The sequence below is a fragment of the Peromyscus eremicus genome, chromosome 20, assembly GCF_949786415.1.
Source record: "Peromyscus eremicus chromosome 20, PerEre_H2_v1, whole genome shotgun sequence".
Classification (NCBI taxonomy): Eukaryota; Metazoa; Chordata; class Mammalia; order Rodentia; family Cricetidae; genus Peromyscus; species Peromyscus eremicus.
Genome location: NC_081436.1, coordinates 42,146,644 through 42,174,555, shown reverse-complemented (window position 1 = coordinate 42,174,555; position 27,912 = coordinate 42,146,644). Strand labels below are relative to the sequence as shown.

At 47.4% G+C, this 27,912-nt stretch overlaps 1 protein-coding gene across 6 annotated transcripts in view; it reads right to left on the bottom strand.

Moving 5' to 3' along the window:
- The window catches only part of Mtss1 (MTSS I-BAR domain containing 1), a 154,093-nt gene that overhangs the window by 18,557 nt on the left and 107,624 nt on the right, over nt 1-27,912 (bottom strand). For all 6 annotated transcript variants that reach the window (XM_059247116.1, XM_059247117.1, XM_059247111.1 and 3 more), the window contains 3 exons: nt 20,729-20,813; nt 19,193-19,284; nt 15,511-15,585 (listed from right to left, as the gene is read on the bottom strand). In XM_059247116.1, the coding sequence (XP_059103099.1) occupies nt 15,511-15,585; nt 19,193-19,284; nt 20,729-20,813 (252 nt within the window). The remainder of the gene's footprint in view (nt 1-15,510; nt 15,586-19,192; nt 19,285-20,728; nt 20,814-27,912) is intronic.

Below are 27,912 nucleotides of genomic sequence, written 5' to 3'. Positions count from 1 at the left end.
CCATCAGTGCTGTGACGAGTACGGGTTTTCTCGGTTCCTGGTGAAAGGCTGACGTGTGCAAACAAACCCAGGCATGCTGAGTATGCCCATCATACAACTCAGTGACAGCCAAGCTCTGGAGCTTGTGAACGCATGTTCTCTCTCTCTCTCTCTAGGCTGTGGGGCAACATGGCCCAGCACAGGGTGGGTGGGGGCCCTTCCTTAATGGCTCAGTCTCTTCTGAGCTGTCTTAATAGCAAAACACAGCAGACTAGAATGTTCTTAATTTGGTGGGGGAGTCGGGGGGAGGTAGAGGGAGGAGCTGGAGCATGCTGGGAGAGCAAGCAGGTCTCTTTGTGTTAATTTGTTTTTGTGGAGACTGGGTTTCTCTGTGTGGTCTCGGCTGTCCTAGAACTTGCTCTGTAAACCAGGCTGGCCTCAAACTCACAACGATCCACCTGCCTCTGTCTCCTGAGTGCTAGAATTAAAGGTGTGGGCCACCATGCACCCTTTTTGTTGTTTTTATTATGATTTTTGACCAAACAGATCTTTGATATATTTTGATTACAGGAAAAATTCCATTTTTAATTTTTTAAAGATTTATTTTACTTTTAAATTGTTTTAGTTTTTTTGAGGCAGTTTCTCTGTATAACAGCACTGGCTGTCCTGGAATTCACTCTGTAGACTAGGCTGGTCTCAAACTCACAGATTCACTTGCCTCTGCCTCCTGAGTGCTGGGATGATTTATTTATCTTAATTGTATGTATCTGAGGATTTTGCTTGTATGTACAGATGTGTACCATACACATGAAGTACCCACTTCTGACAGAAGAGGGCTTCAGAACTCCTGGAACTGGAGTTATTGTTGCTGTTGTGGGTGCTGGGAACTGAACCCAGACTCTCTGCTAACTTATCTCTCCAGCTTTTGCAGAAGAAAAACTCTAAAATAACAGACTAGGGCTGGGGAGATGTCTCAGTGATTAAAGTGCTTGTCACACAAGCAAAAAGATCAGAGTTCAAATCCCCAATAAGCAACTTCCACGCTGAGTGGGCATAGCAGCCCACCTCTAGTTCCAGCCTCAGAAGGTAGGGACAGGATCCTGAACAAGCTCTCCAGTAAAACTAACCGTAGAAACTAGGTCTAGGCTTGACTGAGGGGCCTTACTTCAAAAAAATAGTGGAAGAGGGGCTGGAGAGATGGCTCAGAGGTTAAGAGCACTGGCTGCTCTTCCAGAGGTCCTGAGTTCAATTCCCAGCAACCACATGGTGGCTCACAACCATCTGTAACAAGATCTGGTGCCCTCTTCTGGCCTGCAGTCATACATGCTGTATACCTAATAAATAAATAAATCTTTAAAAAAAAAAATAGTGGAAGAGCTATCAGAAAGACTTCCAACGACAACCTTGAGCCTCTACACACATGCATACATGGGCGCACGCACGCGCGCGCACACACACACACACACACACACACACACACAGAGCATGTCTATAATGCTAAGGTAAGATTGCATCTTGACTTCCTGTCACAAGTTGTAATGCATGCATCCGGTTGTCATTAGTAACAGTTCCAGTTGTGAAGGTGTGGGCCTGTAATCCTAGCCCTCAGATGGCTAAAGTGGGAGGCTCTGGAGTTTAAGGCCAGCCTGGGCTACATACTGAGAACTCCTCTCAGAGAAATTAATAAAAATAAAGAATAATAGGCTTTAAAAATAACGTATCTACCTAGGAAAGCAAAATGAGTGTATGATCAAATTTGGTAAATACATATCTAAATTACTCTACAATTATAGTGAAGTTGTTTTAAATATGTATTATGTTATAATTAAAGGACTTTAAAATTACAGCATTCTAAAGTAAGTACATGCTGTAAAGACTGCTCTAATTATGGTTATAGTGGGAACGTTTCTATTTAGGACATATCAGACCAAAACACAATGATTATTTTTTAAATTCTCTAACATACCATATAATTATATTTTTTATATTCATACATGGTATATTAAACATTAATAGATAATATACATTATCTATTAAGCATACATATATAATATATATATGCATAAAATAATTGCTGAAGAAACTGTTTCAAGTCTCAGTTGGCGGTATTGACTTTAAGTTGTCTGATTTTAGGTGTGCTGATTTGAGCACACCTGTCTCTTGGTGTCCCCGGGGACTGGCTGCAGTATCTCCCCTTACAAGCTTAAGTCCCTAAGTCTATAATATCTATGAGTAGACTCACAGCCTCCCATAAACCTCAAACCATCTCTAGAGTACATCATGCCTGATACAAAGTATCAACAGTTACTATATTAGGAACTAGTGACAAGAAAAGTTTGCATAGTATAGATGCAAATCTTCAGAACATTTCCACTGTGTGCTGACCTGGAATCTGCAGGTCCAGGGGGTTAATCTACAAAAGCCACCACTTCCCTCCAGTGAGCACTGGTAAGGGTCCACACTGCCACCTCAAGCACAGGCAGTGCAGGGTGGTTTTTCTTTCTAAGGTTTATTTATTTTCATTTTATATGTATGAGTGTTTTGTCCACATGCATGTCTGAACACCATTTGCATGCAGTACCTACAGAGACCAGAAAAGGACATCGGAACTCCTGAAACGGGAGTCAGAGAAGGCTGTGAGCCGCCACGGGACTTGAACCTGAGTCCTCTGGAAGAGGAGCCAGTGCTCTTAACTGCTGAGTCAGCTCTCCAGTCCCCAGGCACTGACTGTTCTTGCTCCCACACAAACTCCTTGTCCCACATCTCTGCTCCCTCCACCCTGGCTGAGCCACCACGATCTCTGTCCTGAACGATGCAAGAGCTTCTAAAGCGTCTCTCCAGTCACACTTGAGCCAGCCTGCCCAGAACAGCCTGAGTTCCTTTCCACAGACAAATATTACCTCTTTCTCAGCAGCTCCCACTGTTTCCAAAGTCCGAGATCCTTAACAAAGCCTGCCCCTCTGCAGGACTTGCAAGCGTCACTCCCGTCCACTCACAAGCTTGGCCTCCTCAGGCCACTCTGTCCTCTTCCCAGGGCTGGGCACTGTTCATCTTCCTGTGTGCATTTCCTCTTCCCCGCCTGTTCAACATCATCCTGTGCTCCTGGTTAATTCTCCAGTCTTCAGGTAGCTCTGCCCCTGACCAGGATGCTCCTCCTTAGTCTCAGAAGTTCTTTTTTCTTGTCCTCCACTACATGGGGCTCTCCTTCAGATTCCCTGTGTTACTTCCCTGATTTATTAACTCAAGCTCAGTCTATCCTGCCGGTGGGAGAACTGGTAAAAAAAAAAAACCCATATGTTTTCACCAGTGCCGTCTGTAGCTTCTCAGTTAGCACACTTGCCTGGCAGTCAGCAGGTACACCAATCTCTCCAAAGGAATAAGATGCCGATGTAAGGCCACTGAGTGTTCTAAATGGCCTGAGAGCCAGCAAATTCTAGGACCAAGGAGCAGCCAACACGGGCAGCTTGGATGCCCTGGATGGCTTTCCAGACAAAATGCTCGAGCAAGGAACTACATTTGGCCTTTTCTGTAAAATCTAAGTCATCCGGAGCCTCCAGACAACCCCCCAGAGCCCCAAGTCCTCCAGTTTCAGGTCTTGACTTTACTCATGCTGGGGAATCCTGACCAGCAGTCAGGAGGCCCTTAGGAGTCCCCAGCGAGAAGTCATTACTTTCTGCAGAAAATGCTCCTGAGCCACCACATCACAATACATGGGAGGCACACTGTGGGCCAAAGGGGGCAGTTTGCACTAAGACTGGGATTCACGGGAGAACTCACAAGGCTTTCCGGAATGAAATCCCAGCAGCACCTACACTTTTTTCTCCCCTTCTTCACATAAACGTTCAAGGCAGGAATCGGTAGCTTTGCCGTGAGGAAACTGGAACAAAATGGTTTGCACAGGAACGCCATTACCAGTGCCGAGTTACTAAGGGACCCAGCACAGCTAGACTCTAGCCCGGGGCCTTCTCTGTCAGAACCCACACCCACTGTGCTTCCCGACCCTAGCTCCAGATGACGTCCAGAGCTCCACACCCTTCACCTAAGCAGCTGGATCAAAAAGCCGGGTGATTACCTGGGACCGCCCATCCCCCACGCTGCAGCCCACAATGTTCAAGGGAAGCTCAGAGTTGCAAGCGGCCTTTGAAGAAACAACCCGAGGCCTTTCTTCTTCCTGAGACAGACACTGAAGAAGCCACCAGAGTCCCACAAAATACCTTCCATCTGCCTGACATACACAAACCTCCACTTCATCCTAACGCCTACCCTCCCACGTTTCCACCCCTCACAAATCAGAATGTGGCTTACACCCAACAATGGCTAATCACAGTCCTTTTGCTCTCTCTTTTTCTTTTTTTTTTTTCTTTTTTTTTTTTTTTTTTGGTTTTTCGAGACAGGGTTTCTCTGTGTAGCTTTGCGCCTTTCCTGGAACTCACTTGGTAGCCCAGGCTGGCCTCGAACTCACAGAGATCCGCCTGGCTCTGCCTCCCGAGTGCTGGGATTAAAGGCGTGCGCCACCACCGCCCGGCTTGCTCTCTCTTTTTCAGTGGTCCAGGAAAACACTGGTACATCTACCTAACAATGGGTAGCATCGTACAGCCAATAAAATATGGGATATAAACACCGTCACACGGGACACATCTGACAGAATGGAGGACACAAATACTCAAGTGGACATTCAAAGTGACACTGGGAATCCCCTTGCCTCTCAAAAGGGACTCGTTCATACCATCCTACAAATCATCATCTACTCTCAATGCTCACAGCAGGTTTGATGATTACCAAAAGAAGACATGCCTAAAAGTAATAAGGAATACTACATACGTAGCCCACAGAGAATGTGAACAGAATCTAACAGGGCTCCGTTCAGTCCATGGCCTTCTATCTAATAAAACATCAACAAAACAGTCGGTCTCTCCCCGTGTCTTCATATTTTTCATTCAGAAGGTCCTGGATCATCTAAGACTAATAGTGACTTTTCTCTTTTTAACCTGCATGTGTGTCACAGGGCACCAACGGGCCAGCCACCTTAGCTCCTGATCCACCCACACCACTTCCCAAGTGCTGTAATCTAAGTGGGCAGGACCATGCCATCTTCCAGAAGGACATGGCTAGGCATCAGCCATTGTGGTTGACACCTCCCAGACACCCAGAAGGTATAAACAAATGCAACGGCAATGCACACCGAGCCCAGCTTCCAGCCACAGACTCCCCCTGTGCCCTCTCCACTACCTCATCCTTCTGGAAGAACACTTACTGGCCATCCACCCACCCACCTCTTCGTAGTTTACCCTCCAGCAAGTTTTCTAAGCACTGCCTCCTCCCTGAAGCCCAGACAATTCCTGCTCTGTACTCACACAGAACACTTCCTCCATAGCAAGCTGGACCACGGATATCACAGTTTGTAAGATGTCACAGTGCTGTGGTTTCTTGGAAAATGACACACACACTCGACCTGGTATTCGTCCCAGTGCCTAGCACAGAGCTTCAGTAACCCTCGGGGTTCCCTCAATGACTAGTGATGCAATAGGTTGTGGGAAAAGGGGCCTCAACAGCTAGACTGAGGGGGCTGACTGCCAGAAAAAAAACAGCCATTTCATTAGCGGCTGGAGCACTCAGCTCCAACCCCTGACCTCAGGAAAGGAGGGGCCAGAGAATGACTTCAGTCAACAGTGCCCAATCCTGCCTCTATACCCAAGCTTCTCCCAAACCTCCACAACACACCTGGGGACCCTCTTAGCATGTGAATGTCCTAATACGCTGGGAGAAAACACCAACGCTTTGTGACCACCCAGGCCGGCGCCCTGTCCCCACTGTCAATCACTTCACCAAGGCTGTTCATGTGTTTCTCCGTGGTAAACTGCTCAAAGTGTAAGCATTTCTCTGTGGGAAAAGTGCTTGCTCTGTCAGCATGAGGATATGAGTTGGGAATGATGGCACACACCTGAAACCTCAGGGCTGGGGGACGGGGACAGGGACGGACAGGACGGAGACAGGTGAATCCCTGGGACTGGCTGGGAAGTGAATCCAGCTGAAGCAAGTTCAGTGAGAGACTGTCTCCGAAAAGTTAAGTGGAGCATGATAGGAAAAGAGCCTGGCATTGACCTGTGACAGGTGCACACACCGGCAAGAACCCTGTGACAGGTGCACACACCAGCAAGAACCCCTGCGCGCACACGCACGCACACCATGCATGGAATTAGTAATCCATGCAGAATTAACATGGGAAAAGCACCCAACTCCTCTTATGGCTCCACACAGTAAACACACATTCCTGGCCTCTGAATGCAGCTACCAGAAAGTAGGTTACAAGGAATTTCTACAACAGTCTCCCAGAGTCACAGGAAGCACTCAAGGGACCATGTCATGGTGATACTAAAGAGACATCACAGCTCTGGGCTCCCAGTAGGTTGAGTCTGGCTTGTCTCTCCCTAAGGGCTCAGCTGTTCAATATATCCCACAAGCACCTAGGCCTCTGAGGACAGCACACTTCATCTGACATGCTCCTGGCCTACGCTCTTCACTTTGCATTTCTGCATAAGAATGAAGGCACCAGGTCAGGTCTAAAGGAGAGGCTAAGATTGATCCCTAAGTGGCTCCTCCATCCTCCCTCCAGGAAGTAGGCTCCCAGTATCATCGCTCCCAAAAGATCACTGGTGGACTCAAGACCCTTTCATCCAGCTGTGACCAGAGGCACAGCTAGCCATCCTGATCATAGGTTTCAGGGTCACTCTGGGCATGACACCTGTTCACAGGTGTGCAGGAGAAATGATCCTGTGGACGCATGCCTGTGCTGGGTGTAGAGGGGTAGGACTCACTGCTGGCATTAGGAAGGGGTAAGCGGGCAGGGGTCTTTTCCAGGAACAGAAGGATGATACCGGATGGCACGCGGTCCAGTCTGGAGTCTGAGAGGAAATGAAGCCCAGAGAGGGAGCTAGGGCTACAGAGTGAGATCCAGGACAGCCAGGGCTTTTACACAGAGGAACTTTGTCTCAAAAAAAAAAAAAAAAAAAAAAAAAAAGGGGGGGGGAGAGGGTCAATTTTCAATTTAAAAAAAAAAAAAAAAAAAAAAAAAAAGCCAAGAGGTGGTGGTGCACACCTTTAATCCCAGCACTCAGGAGGCAGAGGCAGGCGGATCTCTGTGAGTTCGAGGCCAGCCTGGGCTACAGAGCAAGATCCAGGAAAGGCGCAAAGCTACACAGAGAAACCCTACCTCGAAAAACCAAAGAAAAAACAAAAACAAAAACCAAACAAAAAACAAAAAACAAAAACAAAAACAGAACTGAAGCTGTTGGTTTTTCTTTTTTTCCCCTTTGTTTACTGAGGGGTGGAAAAGGGTTAGGGAACACAGCTAGAGCTTAGTGTATGCTAAGCAAATGCTCTACCACTGAGCAACACTGACAAACCCCAGGAACTTTCAATTATCATAAAACTGCTAAAATGAAGATAGTTTTACCTTCCAACGTGCCTTAAAACTCATTTGGTCTTTCCTTGTCTCTGTGCCCACAGACACTGTGACTGATACACAGAGCTCCCATTTTCCCTAGGAACTGCCTGTACCAGACAGGGAACTAACAACGGTTGCTATCCCTCCAAGTGAGCCGAATCTCATCTGTGGTTTCTTCATTCCAAACTCACCTTTTATCAATTCAAACAAACAAAATGCTGTTTACCCCACGTACTGATTACACCAGGCTGGAAAGCTTATAAAACTAGATGATCCAGCTGGGCGCTGGTGGCGCAAGCCTTTAATCCCAGCACTCGGGAGGCAGAGGCAGAGGAATCTCCGGGAACTCGAGTCCAGCCTGGTCTACAGAGTAAGTTCCAGGACAGCCAGGACTACACAGAGAAACCCTGTCTCAAAACAAAAACAAAAAGAAAACTTGATAGTCGATCAAGAGATCCATGTGTTATGATTCGGTTTATATGAAATGTCCAGAAGAGGTGAGCACAGAATGAAAGCAGTGAGCGGCCGTCGGGAACAGGAAAGCTGGAGAGGGTGGCACAGGAGTGAGAAGGAGAAGGCATAAAGTGTCTGTGGGAATGGTAAAACTGTCCTGAAATTAGATAGTGGGGTTGGCTGCACAGCACTTGGAATACACAAATGCCACTGAGAGATATTTTTATTGTAATAAGCAAAAATATGGCTGTGTCATACTTTGCTTCTCTTCAAAGGTTAACTAAAAATCTGTTTATCATGTTTTCATAGTCACAATACTGACACCAGGAAGAGATTATCCTTTTTAAACTAACCCAACAGCACCACAAAATGACCAAGAGGTGGGATCCTGTCCCCACCAAGAGCAAGCCATCCAAGCCCTACCTGTCAAAGGAGATTGTTAGAATTCCTAACCACTGCCCTAGCTACATAACTGCCGAGCAGGCTGGTTAAGATGCTTAGTCAGCCGGGCGGTGGTGGCGCACGCCTTTAATCCCAGCACTTGGGAGGCAGAGCCAGGCGGATCTCTGTGAGTTCGAGGCCAGCCTGGGCTACCAAGTGAGTTCCAGGAAAGGCGCAAAGCTACACAGAGAAACCCTGTCTCGAAAAACTAAAAAAAAAACTAAAAAAAAAAACTAAAAAAAAAAAAAAAAAAAAAAAAAAAAAAGATGCTTAGTCATCCCAGGGCCTTACCATGCGCTGTGTGATCACGTAATGTACATGTAGCATGATCACGTAATATACATGCAGCGTGATCACGTAATCTATGTGCATGCGTGGCAATCTATGTGCATGCATGGTGTAGCTATGTAAGCCCATATGCGCATGTGTGTGGGGGGGGGATCTATAAAAGTGAGTTCCACATATTCCTCCCCTCTCTTCCTGCACAATCTTTCCATAGGCCTAAGCACACCCCTTCTGTTCCTTCTTTTAATAAACTCTTATAGTGGGTTTTGTTGTACCTCGTGGCTTTTCTCACACGGTAAACAGCTCTCCTTAATGAATAACATTGTGCTGCTTGATAAATAACAGACTCACGTAGATGGAGTTTATAGATGACAGAATTCAATGCAGATGCTTCTTGGGAGCTCAGAGAACAGTGGGACACTCCAGAAAGAGAGCCACACAGACACCTCACGGACACTTTCCCAAGATGGAGTGAAACCAATGAGACTCCAAAGCAGTTTCATATCACGTTCACCCACAGGAAGGTTCACATTTGACCAAGAAAATCACTTAGGAGATCAGGTTTAAAGATACAAAGCCTTAGAAAGGAGGCATTTTACAAACTGCCAAAATAAGAAAGACTTCTGTTCTTATTGTTGTTGTAAGACAAATGGTTTTAGAAAGGGTTGTATTGTATGGTCCGGGGTAGACAAGACAATTCTGTAAGCTCAACAATACCACATCTGACTCGAGAATTCTTTGGAGGTGGTATTTCGTGTCACATTTATTTTGCATATGGAATCAACAAATATACTCATATCTACTCAGGCACATATGCGTGGATATAGAAATATACTGACTTCCTATGCAAGGGTGTATTTAAAAAACTTGGTAGGTTCTTTCTTAGAAGAATCTAATACTGACTTATAAAGACCTAATAGGTCATATGGTGCTGACAGTGTCAATGGCCAAGCACTGATGCGAGGAAATGATTAAAACACACACACACACACACACACACACACACACACACACACACACACACAATTTTCCTCAAGCTATGAGAAATTATATTAGGTACAAGTGATTATTCTGAGCCAGCAGGAAAACGTGGATAGCTAGCATAGGTCTGAAGAACGGTTAAAAGCTCACAGCAAGGACCACACCGTAACCAGCCACCAGAGATCTGGGATGTCGACTTACCCTGCGCATCCACTGGCGGGGGCACACGGTGAGGAAGTGCAGGACACACAATTGATACGGAAAGGAAAACAATAACGTCAATCTGGTATCGGAGCAGCGCCTGCCTGACCTTCTGCTCATGGTCAACAACTGCTGGCTGGCACATTTTCATTCCAATGACCAGACCCACAACCTCCAGAAGCTACAAGCCCAAACCCCCCTTCTCCTGCCTGGCCAATAGCCTTCCTTCTCAGTCACTCCTTCTCAAGTCCTCCTTGCCTTCCTACTTGGTACTTTCCACAACCAGAGGATAAGGGTTAACAAGAGAGAAAGAATACATGCTTAGCAAGAAAACCTTTCAAGTGGGAGTTACCAAAACTTGGGAGCGAGGGGGGACTATAGAGTTCTAACATCACAGTGGGATGATTAAAAAAAAATTAAGGAACGTAAATTTTGAATACAATAGTAAGCATTCTAATTGTGTGGAACTCTGTGCCCCTCCCCCACTCCCCATCCCAGAATTCCCAGTATTTATAACCTTGGTTTTGCAGATGCTGGTGGAAAAAAAAAAACAAAACAAAAAACAAGAATCCACCTATTTAAAGGGCTAGTATCAGCTGGGCTGTGGTAGCCCACACCTTTAATACCAGCACTTGGGAGGCAGAGGCAGGCGGATCTCTATGAATCCGTGGCCAGCCTGATCTACAAAGTGAGTTCCAGGACAGCCACGGACAAACCATTTCTGGTTACAGCTGGAAACAAGGACTCACCATAAGTCAGTCTTGAATTTTACTTTTATTGTTTTGCCATGCTGAAGACTGAGCGCAGGGCCTTGGACACACTAGCCAACTGCTCCCCTCCTGAGCTACATTCTCAAACCGATTTTTAAATTTAAATTAATAAAACATGTGCTGTGGATGTAGCTCAGCTGCAGAAAATCTGTCTGCATGTGGGTCTGACTCAGAAACACCCCTACACACACACACACACACACACACACACACACACACACACACACACACACACACAATGATACTAACATGAAGGTTAGTTGATGAGAAGTAAGGATACTGGTTTCACACAGTAACATGTCAGAAGCAGATATGCAGCTTAAAGCACCCTGTTTCAGATCCTGTTACTTCACAGCTGGGATCCCAAAGACTTGAGCAGGAAGTGTATCCAAGTTACCCCACTCTGAGGTCAAGACCCCTGGGCCAGCTCCACATCACTTCTCCAGCTTCCTGGGGCCTGGTCTTCTCCCCATTTTATGAATGCTGGCTCTGCCCTACACCCTTGACCCAGTGCCTTAGACGGGAACTTCTGGACCCTTGCTCTTGGCTTTGTGGGCACTGGACAAGCCTGCCTTTGAGGAGGAGAAAGCCTGGTTCACTTATCTGTGGATGAAGCAGATCCCAAGTCTGTGGAAAATGATGTCACTTAACAGAAGACCTGCCACTTGAAGTGTTTGCAACTGAAATATTGAGACACTGTTAGATTAGAATCACCAAGCTCTACAGTTCAAAGAGAGCCGAATAAAAAAACGTGGTAAACGATTATGTTTGCCGAGTAAGAAGCAGGGGGATACAAGCTGTTTACAAGCCACATCCTGTATCAAGTGTCTGCCGCTGTCAACGACAAGGCTAATAATGCCAGGCTGAGCTGTACAGAGGCATTTGAAATCTCCCAGTGGAACATAAGAAGAACTACGGATCACAGAGCAGTTTCTGAAAAACATGCCCGGGAAAGCTGCCTGACGGCATCGGAGGGCAGCCAGAAAGGCTGACTGCATGAGTCGGACTCAGTTCTACCAGGACACACAGAACCATGGAGCTGCGGCTTTCCCCTACCCCAGCTCACTGACACTTCACAAGCAGACTCCAGGCACCTCTCACTTGAAGGATGTGTGCCTTCTCGACTCAAGGGGTTTTTATCAGAATGGGAAACTTCAGCTAACCAAAACCCCCACACAACTAGCCTCCGATTTCCTCCCGCCCTTAAACAATGGCTCTTCCATCTTATCCTCCGCTCAGACACCTGCTAGGAGAGCACCCCTCAAGATCCTGACAGAATCATGACCCTAGATCCTTCTGGAAGGCTGTGCTACCCCCAATCACTCAAATGTAAGTCTAAAAATATACTTAGATAATTTGGGGGTGGGGGGGCGTGACAAAGAAATCAAACTTGTGTTTTGATTGTCCTTGAGGTAACTAGGAAATCATTCAGAATGCTGCAAGCAGCTGGGCCCACTGGTTCTGAGGACACCTCATTTGGAGAGGAGACCTTGTTAGGACTTTAAAAGCAGTACTTCAGAACCCCTGATCATAGCCTCCACTCTCTGAGCCTCAGGCCCAAATGCCTCAAGAAACCTCGTAATTCGATGCCAATTATCCCCAAGTCCCAAGGCCAGGCACAATTCATGTTTGGCACAGTCCAGCACCCTGACTCCTGAATCACGTTCTCTAGCCTGGATGTACAGCTCATTAGTGCCCAGGCAGCCTGCACCAGCACTGGGCAGGTCTAATTGCCACAACTTCCTCTAATGGTCCACTGTGACCAAGTCATCAGGCTGCACCCGGAGGTCCAAATTCTGCTAATTGGACAATGCCAGTGACTTTGAGCAAACCCTCTCAGCTCTGTGCAAGGCTTAGAGCCTTGGATTCTCTCTACATCCAGGAACTTGAGGCCTCTGACAAGAGAACTCTGAAAGAGGTGAGGGGAACAGCTACCTCTCCCTTATCCTTTCAATAGGCTCCCAACCCTTCTCGAAGCCTAAACCTCACTCCTGGGCCACCTCTTTGGGATCATGAGCGCTCCTATCTCAGGGCTGCCAAGCTGAAACCAGCTGGACAGCCTGCTCTTCCAGGGGCCTCAGCCTGATGGACTACAGTAGTCAGGACTGCTTCCTGTAGACTCACTAAAACAACACTGGCTGTAAGTCCTACGACTCGTCAAATGCCAGCTGCCAGGTGCCCTCGTGGGAGAGAAGCAGAAGTTGGGATACACAAGCCCCACAGCACACATCGCAGAGAAACCACAGCAGCCAAGGACAGAAGATCCTGAGTGTCTCAGAAAAAACGCCACCGCACTCAGCTTGAAACGGGCACAGGGTATTTGTGACAACTGAAGGGACGGGGCCCTTTAAAAAAATGTCAGAGTTTTGTGTAGCCATCGCCTCCTCCCACAGCTGCCCCCCACCAGCTCACCCGTGGGAACGGGCTTTGTTTTCATTCTAAATAACCACTGCTTAGTGAGGAAAGAGAAAATTGAGGGTTGGTTGGGGGGTCTCTCCCTAAAAAGGTTGCTTTGAACAACCTTTAGCTCTCACTATGGCCCATAACGCAGCCTGCAAAGAAGAGCCCATCTGATCAGCTGAGATATAACAAACTAAAAAAAAGGGAACAAGAATTGCTGCTCTCTCCTGTAGATGTAACGGTCTTATTAAATAAGAAACACAGAGCCAAATGCAGAGTTAAAAGCCCAGGAGGTCAGAGCAGTAGCTAAGAGCTAAGACTATAAAATATAAAACCCTTTCTTACCCCATCAATGCCGCTGCCATTCCACCAAAAGAGACCTACTTCCTGTGTGTCTGTCTTTTTATTGACTTTCTGTCCTGCCTTCTCATTGGTTGTAAGCCCTACCACATGACCTCCTCCTCACTGCCTGTCTATACAGACCTTCAGGTCTTCTATGGTTGGTATTGAGATTAAAGGCGTGTGTCTCCATCCTGGTGGTGTCCTTGAACACATAGAGATCTGCCTGTCATGTGATTGGGATTAAGGGCGTGTGCTACCACTGCCAGACTTCTTCAATGGCTTGCTATAGCTTGCTATATTGCTAACCTCTGACCCCCAGGTAACTTTATTTATTAACATACAAATAAAATCACATTTCAGTACAAATAAAATATCATCATATTTTCCCCTTTCTATTTTAATAAAAAGAGAAAGGGGAAATGTGGTGGTATTGTGTTCCCCAAAATATTGTGCACTCTAATAAACTTATCTGGGGTCAGAGAACAGAACAGCCACAATATTAAACAGAGGTTAGGCAGTGGTAGCACACACCTTTAATCCTAGCATTCCAGAGGCAGAGATCCACCTGGATCTCTGTGAGTTCAAGGCCATACGGGCAAACAGCCAAGCATGGTGACTCACGCCTTTAATCCCAAGAAGTGATGGCAGAAAGCAGAAAGGTATATAAGGCGTGAGGACCAGGAACCTAGAGCTGGTTGAGCTTTTAGGCTTTTAAGCAGCACAGTTCAGCTGAGATCGATTTGGATAAGGACTCAGAGGCTTCCAGTCTGAGGAAACAGGATCAGCTGAGGAATTGGCGAGGTGAGGTGGCTGTGGCTTGTTCTGCTTCTCTGATCTTCCAGCGCTGACCCCAATACCTGGCTCTGGGTTTGTTTTTATTAATAAGACCTGTTAAGATTCCCGCTACATCCTCCTACTCCAGAGCCATTTCCCACATTGTCGGACTCCGGGAAATGTTACAAATGCGTGCAAAGTAGATACCGCTAGACCTTTTCTCTTCAAACCCCACCTGATCCGGCGAGGCGAAGATGGCTCCTGGGTGGTGACAAATCTAGGGACAGGGGTGAGAAGAGACAGCTCACACCTGCCTGGCTTCCCTTGGTGGTGAACCCTTGCACTCCGCCCTCACAAACACGTTAAAAGTCCCCTAGAGAGCAGAGCCGAAGTGTCGAGGGGCCACGGCAGCCACTGCTCATGTACTTGGAAGACTCGAGAGAGGATGCCAGAGATGATGGGCTGTGAAAGGGGAGGGGGATGCCATCATTTCTGCAGTAATTCCTACAGGACATGTGCATAATGGCAGGACATGTGCATAATGGCTCCTATGCACTATCTCAGGGCCTCCAAGAACTTTATTATAAAGCACAGAGGGCAAGGAACTGCCCTATTTTGAAGATTGAGGCAGGGGAATGACAAAGACTACCTGGCAAGGGCTTCACACTCATCCATGTCCTGCACTTTAATGCATGGACTGAAGAGACGGCTCAGCGGTTAAGAACGCTGACTGCTCTTCCAGAGGACCCGGTTCAATTCCCAGCACCCACATGGCAGCTCACAATTGTATGCAACTCCAGTTCCAGGGGATCTGACGCCCTCTTCTGGTCTCTATGGGTACCACACACACACATGTGGTGTGCAGATGTATAAGGCAAAACACTAATACATATAAAATAATAAAGTAGTTTTTAAAAAAGAACTTTAGCCCAGGTAGGTGGAGCTTGCTCCTACTCCTTCTCCAGACCACCCTATCTCTCTAAGGAAGCCTATGCATCACGCGGCCTCTGGTTTACACACACAGCATACTCTGATCACATGGCCTCTGGTTCACACACAGCACACTCTGATCACATGGCCTCTGGGTCACACACCAGCACACTCTGATCACATGGCCTCTGGGTCACACACCAGCACACTCTGATCACGTGGCCTTTGGTTCACACACCAGCACACTCTGATCACATGGCCTCTGGATCACACACAGCACACTCTGATCACATGGCCTCTGGGTCACACACCAGCACACTCTGATCACATGGCCTCTGGGTCACACACCAGCACACCCTGATCACATGACCTCTAGGTCACACACAGCACACTCTGATCACATGGCCTCTGGGTCACACACCAGCACACTCTGATCACACGGCCTCTGGGTCACACACAGCACACTTTCACTTACTCTCCAAGTCACACTACTGTTGCAGACTTCATTACCTTTCTTTGCCTTCTTCTGCAGTTTCAGGGTGTCAGAGGACTTCTTCTTTATCTCTTGGCGAGCTTTCTTATATTCTAAGAGGAAGCAGAACATTGAAGAATGTCACCACTCTGCTCAACCTTTATCCCAGAAAGCATTATCTCAGACACACAGTAAATAGCCATCTCCAATACACAATGATAAAAATCACAGTGACACTTCACAACAAAGGAGCTGTTTACATGAAAAACCACAAAGTGCACTACAGTCCTTCCTTGTCCTGCCCACACCAAGAGAGGATGTCATTGGGGACTGCTTTAATTTAAAAAAAAAAAAAAATCACAATATGTCTGTTAGAATTCAGGAAAGATCGGCCCTTGCGATCCTGAGATGCATTTGCTGAAGGCATAAGCAAGCCAGGGTGAGAACGGTTTTCCTCCAGCCCAATTCTGCCCCGCTCACTCTCACATTGAAGCACAGACATGTGGGGTTGGGGAGATGGCTCGCTGGATAAAGTGCTTTGCTGTGGAAGCATGAGGACCCGAGTTTTGATCCTCAGCACCCACAGAAAGAGTAAAACGCCAGATGTGACTATGAGCACCTGTAACCCAGGGCAGCTGGGAAGGACACAGGAGGGTCCCTGGAGCTCACTGACCGCCAGCCTAGCTGAAATGGCAAGTTCCGTTACGGTCAAAAGAACCTTGCTCCAATCACAAATGGAGAGCTATTGACATTGAACTCTGACCTCCATGATGCTTGGCCTCCACGGGTACTCACCCCTACAGGTGTACACACGCATGAACACACATAACGCAACACACAAGCACAATATTCCTGCAATTCCTCTTGGAGGAGGAAGCCCATGGGGGTGGGGTCCTATTTTCTATCTAGCTCACCTCCCATTGCCCCACACTCACTTCGATGAGACAGGACACTCTTTAAATGGCACCTTGCTTTCTAACTCCTCAACAAACTTGTGCTCACCTACACCACCACGGACCTCTGGTTTCCTTGTGTCCCAGCCTGCACCCTGCCTGCAATGTAGTTCTGTCCGCAACCCCGAGGGCAGTGACGGTGTCCTGGGCTCTGCTGAACACTCTGAGAAGCTGGGGGCCGGTAGCATACATGGCCACTGAAGGTGACGTCAAAGAAATACTTTCTCACTGTGCCTGGACAGGTTGGCACTCCGAACTCCTGTAGCCTGTCCAGACAGAGGTCACCCCAGCAGATACGCAGAGACCGACAAGGGCCTAAATCTGCACAGACTTGGGCTGTCTCCGTTTCACTGGGAATATTAGGAAAGAAGGAACTGATGAGTGTTTTGGTGCATGCACTGGGGATGGGCAGGAGGAGGAATACCAAGTGCCAATCGAGGGACTTTGCCTGACTGCACAGGCCAAGCAGAGCTCTTCGCTACTTTCTCCCCATGATGCGGCTCAGAAAAATCATTCGTAGACAAGCTTTACACATCAGTCTTCATGTCTCTGTCACAGTTAGCTCTGCTGTGGAGTCACATAGTTCTATTTTCTTTTTTATTTTCTCCTAATGAAACGATGCTGGACACACGTGAACAACCAAGGACTAGGGGGAAAATAAATCCTACAAATTTGCCCACCTCCTTGATAGTACATGAAAAGCTGAAGTTTAAGTACTGTTTCAAACATAGGAGCTAGATCCCAGAAACATCACCAGGGCGTGAAACTTTAAGAAGAAACACAGATTCAAGGGGCCATTTTTCCCTATTGAAGGTAAAATACAACTTTTTTTTTTTTAAATGGGAATGGGGGCTGGTGATATGGTTCACCAAATCAAAAGTATTAGCTGCTCTTCCAGAGGACCCGGGTTGAATTCCTAGCACCTACATGGCAGCTCACAACTGTCTGTAACTCCTCAGTGCACACAAGCTTTCATTATTTTACAATATTCTCTTATCAAAATGCTTCACTGAAGGTCACTGAAGCTCTTTAGGGACATGGCTCCTAGTGCAAAGGGACACATGGCCACTAGAGAGAGCCGATGATCAACTTTTAGAGGAACAGTCACCAAAAAAAGAGAAAAAAAAAAAGAAAAAGAAAACGAGATGAATTCATGTATTCTGTGACACCAGTGCATGCACAGACATGGAACACACGAATTCAATCACTCTGGGTGCCCGAACATAAAGAACGAGTGATCTGGATGGATGCAAAGTCCCCAGTGGTTACAGACAGCATCTGGGCATGTGGAATAGTCTTCACTGTCCAGCCTCCAGGAAGCACAGTCAACCATCCCCAAGACCAGAATGTGGCCCGTCTCAGGAGCCACCTTACATGGTGCACCCACCCAGCACAGGCTGTCTTCCCTGTCCTTCCCTGGGCTTACTCTTGTCCAAGGGCCCTTCGTTCCTGTACTAGCGGACCACACAACGATCTTTCTACACATTCCACAACAACCAGCAAGTAAAGCACCTCACAATTAGCCAGCCGCAGTGGCACATGTCTGTTACCTCAATTGGAAGGCTGAGGCAGGAGGATCATTTGAGCTCAGGAGGAGTTCAAGAGCTGCCTAGGCAATGTAGTGAGACCTCATCTCAAAACCAACCCACCAATGAACCAGAATGATCTAAAAAAGGGCCTTATTATGCCACTATGGATAGGCTTGTGCGATAGGACTAAAACACGCCATCACTCGACAGTTATCAGTGCTACTTCCTCTGCAGATAACACCTGGCTCCATCTCATGCCACCAAGATCCCCAATGACTGGCAAAAGGAGTCCACAAAGACTTCTTACCCAACACAACACATAAAGAAAATGGCCAGTACCAAGCAGGTGACCCAAGGTCTTTATGTCATGAGGGTCCAGGCAGGTCTTCAAAATGTTCTAAAATGTCTTAAGTATGCATGTTTGGCATTGAACCCACCACTACTCTGGTAATTTGAACATAACTGGCCCCAAAAATCTCAGGGTAATGGCACTATTAGGGGGTGTGCCTTTGTTGGAGGAAGTGTGTCACTCTGGGGCAGCTTTGAGGCTTCCTATGCTCAGGATACCGCCCAGGGTCTCAGCTGACTTCCTGTTGCCTGCAAGATGTAGCCCTCTCAGCTCCAGCACCACATCTGCCTGCACGCCGCCATGCTCCCTGCCATCACGATGAGGGACTGAACCTCTGAAACTGTAAGAAAGCCACCCCAATGAAATGTTTTCGTTATAAGAGCTGCCCTGGTCATGGTGTCTTTTCACAGCAATGAAAACCCTGACTAAGACAACTACAATTCATGTTAAATTCAGTGACCGGAAAACCACAGAGGAGTAAGACAGAGGACCAGGTGCTTAGCAGTGTTCCATGCCAAGCCAACAGCAATGATTAAATGTCAATGGGGGCCGGGCAGTGGTGGCGCACGCCTTTAGTCCCAGCACTTGGGAGGCAGAGCCAGGCGGATCTCTGTGAGTTCGAGGCCAGCCTGGTCTCCAAAGCGAGTTCCAGGAAAGGTGCAAAGCTACACAGAGAAACCCTGTCTCGAAAAACCAAAAAAAAAAAAAAAAAAAAAAAAAAAGTCAATGGGAACACTTGGGAGCTCATCCCCCGAAGCTGAAATGCCTACAGGAGAAGAAGAGTCAGAGAGGGCTCTGAGCCATTCTGGTGACAGGAGTGACCCAGGGAACCAGCGGCAGCAGCCACGGCAACACTCACAGCCACCACGCCCCACGCCTCCTGCTGTACCTTTTGCGTGGTCCTTGTCCAGCTGGTTGGCCACTTTCTTCCATTCTTCCATCTGCTCTTGAAGCGGGTTTATCAGGCAATCAATCAAAGCACTTTTGCCAAAAGATAAAGAAGAGATAAAGATTAAGCGAGTACTTCCTGTGTGAGATGCACTCTGGGTGGTGGGGGTGGTGGGGCTCGCCTCTCATCAATTCCAGCACTTCGGGGGTGAGAAAGAAGGATCGGCAGTTTGAGGCCAGCCTGGGCTACACAGCAAGATGCTCCAAAGGATTCACATTCAGTAGTCCAAACATACTTAAATCATTCCCTTGAAACAGGTAGAGGCAGCATGATGAACCACCATTGCCTCACAAGCCCAGCTTCAGAACAGCCCTGGTCTCAGGATACTTTTGATGACAACTAAGAAGTTCTTATAAATATATAAACCAGGGTGATGGCGCATGACTTCACACCATTAATCCCAGCGACCCAGAAAAAGAGGCAGGTAGATCTTTGTGAGTTCAAGGCCAACGTGGTCCACACAGTGAGTTCTAGGCCAGCCAGAGATATTTTCTGAGCCCTTATCTTGAATGAATGAATGAATGAATGAATGAATGAATAAACAAATAAACAAATAAATAAATGACCACATAAAAAAAGACATAAATATGCCGAGCTGGAGAGACCTCTTCTCATACCCTCTCCTATCTTCCAGCCACATTAAAAGCCAGGTTGCAGAAACCTGGGGTCACTCCTCTGGCCACACAGTGGAAATCATCAAGAGGCAGAGACACCCGAGCTTAACTTGGTTTCTTCTAAAATTCAGGGGATGAGGAAAGCATTATTTTTTTTTAAGACCCCAGGTGCTACAGGTACTCAGGACCTAAAATAATAAAGACACGGTAACTGCACAACCTGGACAAGGAGAAAGATGGAAGAGACCCAGAACATTCTCACACTGCAAGTGCCAGTTTCTAATCAAAGGCAGAGAATTCTGGGTACACCCTTGTACTCTATGCATCCCCTCAAAGAAAATGTCAGGACAATGCTGAATTCCGCTGACCTGCTTGGGACACAAGGGCTATTTGTATTTGTCAGGTGACTCCAAATCCCTGAACCAGCCACTGCCATTTCACCCTATTCCTGTGCCTAATAACTGAAGTAAGGAGGGCTCTGAGGTACCACTCCCTCTTGGGGGCTCTGTAATCAGCACATGGGCCTGGGGGACAGGGCAGTAGGGCAGACATATCTCACTCCTTCCAAGAGGCTCCTGTGTGGAGGGGACCTCAGCAGTGTGCAGCATCTCCACAACTGGTGGGTGATAAGGAGACCTGTGGGAGGCACATGAGTGATCTGAAGGCCAGTGCAGGCTCCTGAGGGCAGGGGCAGGGCTAGCGGTCTCCACGGCAACCCCAGCACTAGACTCATCCCCCGCACACAGCGGATGCCCAGCTCACTCCGTGAATGAGCAGTAGAGGAAAGAACGGGGTGTGGAGGCTTAAAGACTACTGCACCACGAACCTAACCCTCTGGAATAGGGGCAAGGATGCTCCTCACCTGGAGAACTGCCTCAGCTTGGCCTCGATGCTTCTGTGCCGCATGCACATTCTGGTGAGCGCTGAGCCAATCTCCCGGGTACCACCTGGAAAACAAAGGAGGCTCAGTTGAGGGACGGGAGATGAGCAGGAATTCAATATTAAACACAAGTCAGGTCTCATCACACCATAGAACCTAAGCCACTACCTTCAGAACTTCTCATTGTGCGTGTGCACATACAAATATCCATGCGTAAATCTATGTAATATGGCTTGTTTGCATATCACCGAAACTAAGGTTACTCTTACTGTAATGTTTTTTATTCTAAGTTTTCTTGTTCGTTTTGTACTGTTGGTCGTGAGTCAGAAATCTACCTTACAAAGCCATTACTGGGACCTGTGGCTTGAAAGGTACTGCTCCAGGCTGAGGCAGACAAGATGGCACCATGGGTTAAGGGACTAGTGGCCAAGGCCAGTGACCTGAGTTGAATACATGGTAGAGGGAGAGAAAGGACTCCTGGAGATTTCTGTCTGACACACATTCACACAATAAAAAATATTTCTCTCGCCAGACAGTGGTGCCACACACCTTTAATCCCAGCTCTTGGGAGGCAGAGGCAGGTGGATCTCTGTTGAGTTTGAGGCCAGCCTGGTCTACAGAGTGAGATCCAGGACAGCCAGAGCTACACACATAGAAACCCTGTCTCAAAAAAAAAACAAAAGATTCACCCACCCATCCACCCACCCACCCATCCCATCCGCCCAAATAACCCTCAAGGTTATTTTGGAATAATTAAAGACCTCTAAATCATTATTTGAGGATGCATGTAATTCTACAGCAAAGCTACAGCAAAACGAAGTCACGGAATATTTTTTAATTGGACACTGGTGACCGAGATCTCTGAGTTCAGCGATTGTGGGTGGAAGCTAAAACATGGGCTGATTTTCCCAAGATTCCTGGTGTTCCTTCCCTTCGGGCACACCCTTCCTAATATTGGTTTTGAAGTTCTTCTGTTCCTCCTCCTTTACAGAAGAATTATTGAACCAGTATTTACTGGGACGTGTGGAGACCAAATTGTAACTTCAGATCCTAACTGCATAAGGACCCTGGAAGGCGCAGTCCAAAACATTAGGAAAACACCAACGTGTCGCTTGTAAAACCAGGGGAAGTGTCAAATCAAACAGTTTTCTAACCATCATCAAAACATCCAAGAGAAATCCATGGCAGGTTTAACCAAGCCACCAAGAAAACAAACAAATAATCCCTCTTATTAACACACACGACATTATATGGGTTACATTTCGTTTCGTCCTCTCCACAGAAATGTTTGTCTTTTGGTTCAGTTCCCCTCATTTTCCACTTTCTTCTGCAAGCTGAGAGCTCTCTAGCAAGCAAATAACAATAAAAAGTGGCCACCAATTAGTAATAGTTCAGCTGGGTGTAGGGGCAAGAGCGTTTAGTCCCAGCACTTGGGAAGGAGAAGCAAGTGGCCCGCCAGGAGTTCAAAGCCAGCTGGGGCTAGCACTCTCTCAAAAATACACAAAGAGTTCCCACTCTGGAGGCAAAGGCCAACATATTCTGGGAGCTACAGGCCAGTCTGATCTATACAGCAAGCTCTAGACCTGCCAGGGCTACATAGTGAGACCCTTTCTCAACAACAACTCTAGATTTTTTAGCTCCCAATTGGGAGCTTGCCCAGTCCTCTCATGCAGGGCTTCTGACAAAAATACTATTCACACTTGTTGTGAAGCTGTCCTGTGTACTGTCAGTTAGCAACATCTTGGTCTGGATCCACCTGGAGCCAGCAGCAGGATCCCCCTACTATAAACTCAGACTTGAATATCTGAAAACATCTCCAGATGGTAACAGGTTTTCCCTGAAGAATAAAACTTACACTCTACTGAAGCCGTGCTGTAGCAAATGTAATCCCAAGGCAGGTTTAACATCTAAATGGTGCCTCTGGGGGCTGAGGCCATGGGTGGGTTGGAAGAGTGCTTGCCTAGCATGTAAGGGGCCCTTTGGGCTCTGTGAAACTGCCATAGTGGCACACACCTGTAATCCTAGCACTCCAGAAATGGAGGCAAGAGGATCAAAAATTCAAAGCCATTTTCAACTACATAGCAAGTTCAAGGCCAGTGCGGGATGCGTGAGACTCTGCGTCCCCCATCCATCATGACCACCACCCCAAAAAACGAATCCCCCCCCCAACTAACATTCTTCAAAGTGTTTGTGCCTTCCCAGGGATCACCATTAGAGGGCGCAATTCTCACGCGTTCCACTTGTCTTCCCATCCTCTGCAGGGGGTTTTAGGGTTTTTATTGCTTATGACCGAAGGAAGGTGAGGAACACTTTATCCCCAGGAAAAGATTTCTTTTTTCCTGGACCTTCATTTGATTAAAAATTAATAACGTGGCCACACAGGATATTGGCCCACTTATTCATTGCTGCTAGGAAGGTAGACTAAGGCCTTCCTGGAGGGAAATCAGTAGCAGCTATCAAGAAATAACCTAAAAATAACTCTCTCTTGAGCCAGCCGCTCTAATCCTAAGAATTCAACCTGAGGAAGTAATTAAGAAAAATGGCGAATCCTCACCTATGAGGACAATGATTGAAATGTTTACAACATCAAAAAGTCCCATTGTAATGATCTAGTTAAATGAACCATGGGGCACAGACACCCAACTGAACAGGACCCAGCTGTTTAAAAACAGAATTATGTGTCACTCGGGTGCTGCTTAGAACGTTTAGGTACCAGCCTAAGTACTTTCCGCATAGTAAATCATTCAGTCCTTACAATATTCCCAGTTGTGTTGATAATGTTGCCATGCCCGCTTCATAGACAGGAGAAGTACTTTAAGCAGTATGTCCAAGGCTACAGGAATAGTAAACGTCACTCAACTGAGCTGCATTGTCTGGGTTTGTGCATTCAGCCATCCTCAGCTACGTGACACTTCATATAGACAAAAAAAAAAAAAAAAAAAAAAAAAACCCAGATAGGAAGGGGCAGAGCCCAGCAGAAGCCCAACTTCCTCACTTACCCACTAGCATGGATGCAAAGGTTTTGTTCAGCCAGCTCTCCAAGTTCTGGAGTTGGTTCTGGAGTCTAGAACCGTAGTGAATGGGTGCCTGAATGGCTACGTACAGACAGCTGGGGACTGGGGGGGGGGGGGGGTCTACTCCAGACCTACAGTTCCATTTCCTTGAGGTAGAATTAGGAGATGAAAAAGATCCTGGCAAAGGCCAGTCCCCCTACTCCCGTTTTCTGTCCTGTTATTTCAGTACCTTCCCATTATTTTCCATAGATTTATTTCCCAGAGGCAACCGAGGCATGGGTCGATTGAAACCATTTCTGAACGTAATGCCCATGTCCCACCACTGTGCCTCTGCAAAGGAAGCCCCAGAGAAGACAGGAAATGAAGAAACGAATGAAAACTTCCTACCAGCAGTCTCTCTGTCCCTGGCACAGGGGACCCCAGGACCCAGTGTTAGAACTTGATGATCCCAGCATTATGGGTCACCCTAAAAATAGATCTCTCTGTGTAAGTGCTTAGCAACAGCTGATGCTTTCCCGACCTCTCCTAGGACATTTAAAAAAAAAAAAAAAAAAACCTCAGCAGGTTTGAATGGGAGGAAACTGGCTGGAGCTACAAAGACAGAAGACATCTGGAAGAGGTCCAACATGACAACGAGAGTATTTATGGAATCACAAATGGCTGGTTCAGGCACCTGGCCACCTGCAAGGGTGGATGAGAGCTTACTCCTTGAATGAGGGAGTATTTATCATTTGGAGGCTGGTCCAACAACCAGTTTGTTTTTTTTTTTCTCTACTCCGTGTGTGTGTGTGTGTGTGTGTGTGTGTGTGTGTGTGTGTGTGTGTGTGTACACAAGAGGCCAGCATCTGGAACCTTCCTCAAGTTGTTCTCTGCATTATTTTTTAAATTACTTTGTGAGATAAGGTGTCTCCCTGAACCAGGAGCTCCCCGGCGAGGCTGGCTGGTCAGTGAGCCCCAGGGACCCTCGCATCTTCTCCTCAGAGTTGGGCTTACAGGCATGTGCCACCACACCCAGCATTTTTACATGGGTTTTGGAGACTCGATTCAGGTCCACGCTCCAGTTCCGGGGGTTACAAGTTCACAATGGGTGTCGCTGAGCTAACCTCAAATACTAACAGAGTTGCATTTCCTCTGGAGACCCATTTCCTGCCCTTTCCGCCTTCTCGAGGTTGTGTGTGTCCCTTGACTCCCAGAGGTCTGTTCCCCCATCTTCAGAGCCAGAGGTGAGACAAGGTCGTCCATGAACCTCTGCTTCTGTCCTTGTATCTTTTCTCTCTGACTCCCCTTCCCTCTTTCCTATAGGAAACCTTGTCATTATGTTGAGCCTGGATACAGGACAATTTCCCTGTCACAAAATCCTTAATGAAATCACACCCGCAGGCAGCCTTTTCCAATGCAACTTGGACTATCTTCATAGGTCCTAGGGATTCGGGTGTGGTTTTTTTTTTAAGAGTGTGTTATTACGTGTATCAAAGATGGGTAAGAGCTGTGAATTTGGAGCATGTAAGGGGTACATGTGAGAGCCCCCAGAGTGGACTCTAGCATCCATGCTTAAATGATGTAAGTTCTTTCTTCTTCGCAATGGCTGGTTCAAGGATGAGAAAGAGACACGGAGGAAAGGATACTGAGATAACATCAGGAGATGTTATTATCAGAGAAACCTGGAAGACATGAACACGGACTGCCCAGCCACTGCGGTACACCACCATGGCTCTGGGGCTGCTTGTCTGAGGGTGAGGCTCATTCTACCTACAGAAGTCAGAAAAAACCCAAGTCTTTGGCAACTTCCCTAGCTGGCTCTGTGCTGAGCCTGCCCCTCACTGAACCTGGGCTCCTATTCCTCAAGGGCATACATATCTTCATTTGTAAAGCCATTTTGATTTGGTTCCATGTCTTAGAATCGAGGGAATGGAGCCAAGTCCTGTAAAATACTTCATGGCCCAAATCTCAATTCTTTTCAATGTGGCACACTGAGCCTTCTCCCCTAACAGGCAAATATATATTCCCCCGGCACAAAGCCAGCCAACGATGACAGACAACAGGCAACAAATGAAGAACACAAACATCCCTGGATGTGGAAGAGTGAATGTTTTACACATGAAGACGCTCCCTGAGTGTGGTATTAGCTTCCTCCCTGCCTAACAAAGGGCACCGGGTCTGCTGCCTTCAATCAACCAAAACGCAATCCTCACAGTGCTGGAGGTAAAAAGTCTGAGCTCAAGGTATTACCAGGGCCAAGCTCTCTCAGCAGCCCAGCAACCCGCAAGGGAAACCTTTTCTATGCCTCTTTCGTGTTCCTGGTGGCTCTGGCCAGCCCTGGACCACAGTAGCATCACTGAAGTCCTTGCCTCCATGGAGACACAGCACTGCTCCTCAGTCTTTCAACCCATGAGGCATATGTAAAGACTGTACCACTTCTCTGTGCAACTCTGAATTTCTCCCTCCCTTTAACAGGAAGCCAGTGTTACTCTCACCCTGAAGACCTGATTTTGCCTTGATTATATCCGCAATGACTCAACGTCCGAAGAGCCTCGTCCAAAGGAACCTCAGCCTATTTTGGGGGGACCCAAAGCAACCCTGAACAAGATCTACCCTAGAGGAAGGGGTGACGAGATGCCAAGGCTACCGAAGACAAGGTTCAGCCCTTGAAAGCTCACACTGAGGATATGGTTAAATGGTACAAAGTAGGGAAAGAGACATGAAAGAACACCTGAGAGAGGCTGGAGAGATGGCTTGGAGGTTAAGAACACTGGCTGCTCTTCCAGAGGTCCTGAGTTCAATTCCCAGCACCCACGTGGTGGCTCACAACCCTCTGTAATAAGATCTTGGTGCCCTCTTCTGGCCTGCTGGCATACAAACATGCAGACAGGACACTGTATACATAATAAATTAAAAACTTAAAGAAAAAACTGCTGAGAGTTTTTAGGGACGCGGGATGGAGGGTAGGGACGCAGGAGACGTGATAAAAAAGAGTACCAGATAAGGTATAACGTGCATCCAAGGCGAGTTCCAAAAGTCCTAGTGAGACCTACCACTGTGCTGTGAATGCAAGCAAACTAAAAACTGGAACCGGGGCACTGGACCAGTCAGAAAGTGACTGCCGTACAAGAGTGAGGACCTGAGTTTGATCCCCGGAATCCATGTCAAAAGCGGCGCATGCCTGTGACCCCGGCAGGGCTGGTGAGGCAGAGACATGGCTCTAGAGCTTAGTGGCTAGCCAGTGTAGGCTACCAACGAACATCAGGCTCAGTAAGAAACCCTTCTCTCTAATTAACTAATTAATAGTGAGTACAGAAGCAACTGAGAAAGAAACCCAATATTGATCTCTGGTCTCCACAGGGTTTACCCACAAACATGCACAGTACAGATGCGCACGCATGCACACACAAGCACACAGAGACACACACAGACACACATACAGTGTACCGGGGCACACACCCTTCACAGCAACCCTAGGAGAAAGGCACCCTCCTTGCACCTCTGCGGGGCTTGCTAACAGGCCACCCAGCAGCTAAGCAGAACAGCCAATACCGAACCCCTGCTTTGTTTAACTGGTATCAGAAGACTTCTTCCTGCTCTGACAAGCTGCAGACATCTCCAGCTGAGGACAAAGAGGAGCATTTAACGTCACAAACAGAATACAAATTGTTTTACGACTGCTTCTCAGAGGGTGGGAAGGAAACAGAGCGGGCAAAGGCCATGGAACCACTGTTCCTTCCTCCAAACAGTAGCCCACGTGGCTAAGGCCTTCCGACAGCCACTAGAAAGGTGATGTCTATCAAGTGGCATTGTCACATCCCTCCAAGCTGCCTCATTTGCAGGCGCCTCCATCTCCCAGCACAGCAGGGGCTGCATGGGCAGGCGGCCTGGGCCTGCAGTGTGGGCAGGTGGCAGGCAGGGACTGAAAGCCGTTTTGTCAGGCTGCATTCTGCAGTGGGGCAGGCAGGGAAAAGCTGGAGAATAGATTTAGGGACTGCTCTGGCCAGAGCGTGAGGGCGCAGTAAGTTACTGTGTGTTTTGGCTGTCCTGCCAAAGGCGCACTTGGAAGGCTCACTAGAGCCTGAGGTTACCGCTAGACAGTAGAATGGTCTCTGGAACCTCCCAGGAGCAGGGCTCAGGACAGGATCGTTTCTCCACCTCTGGACTGGGTTA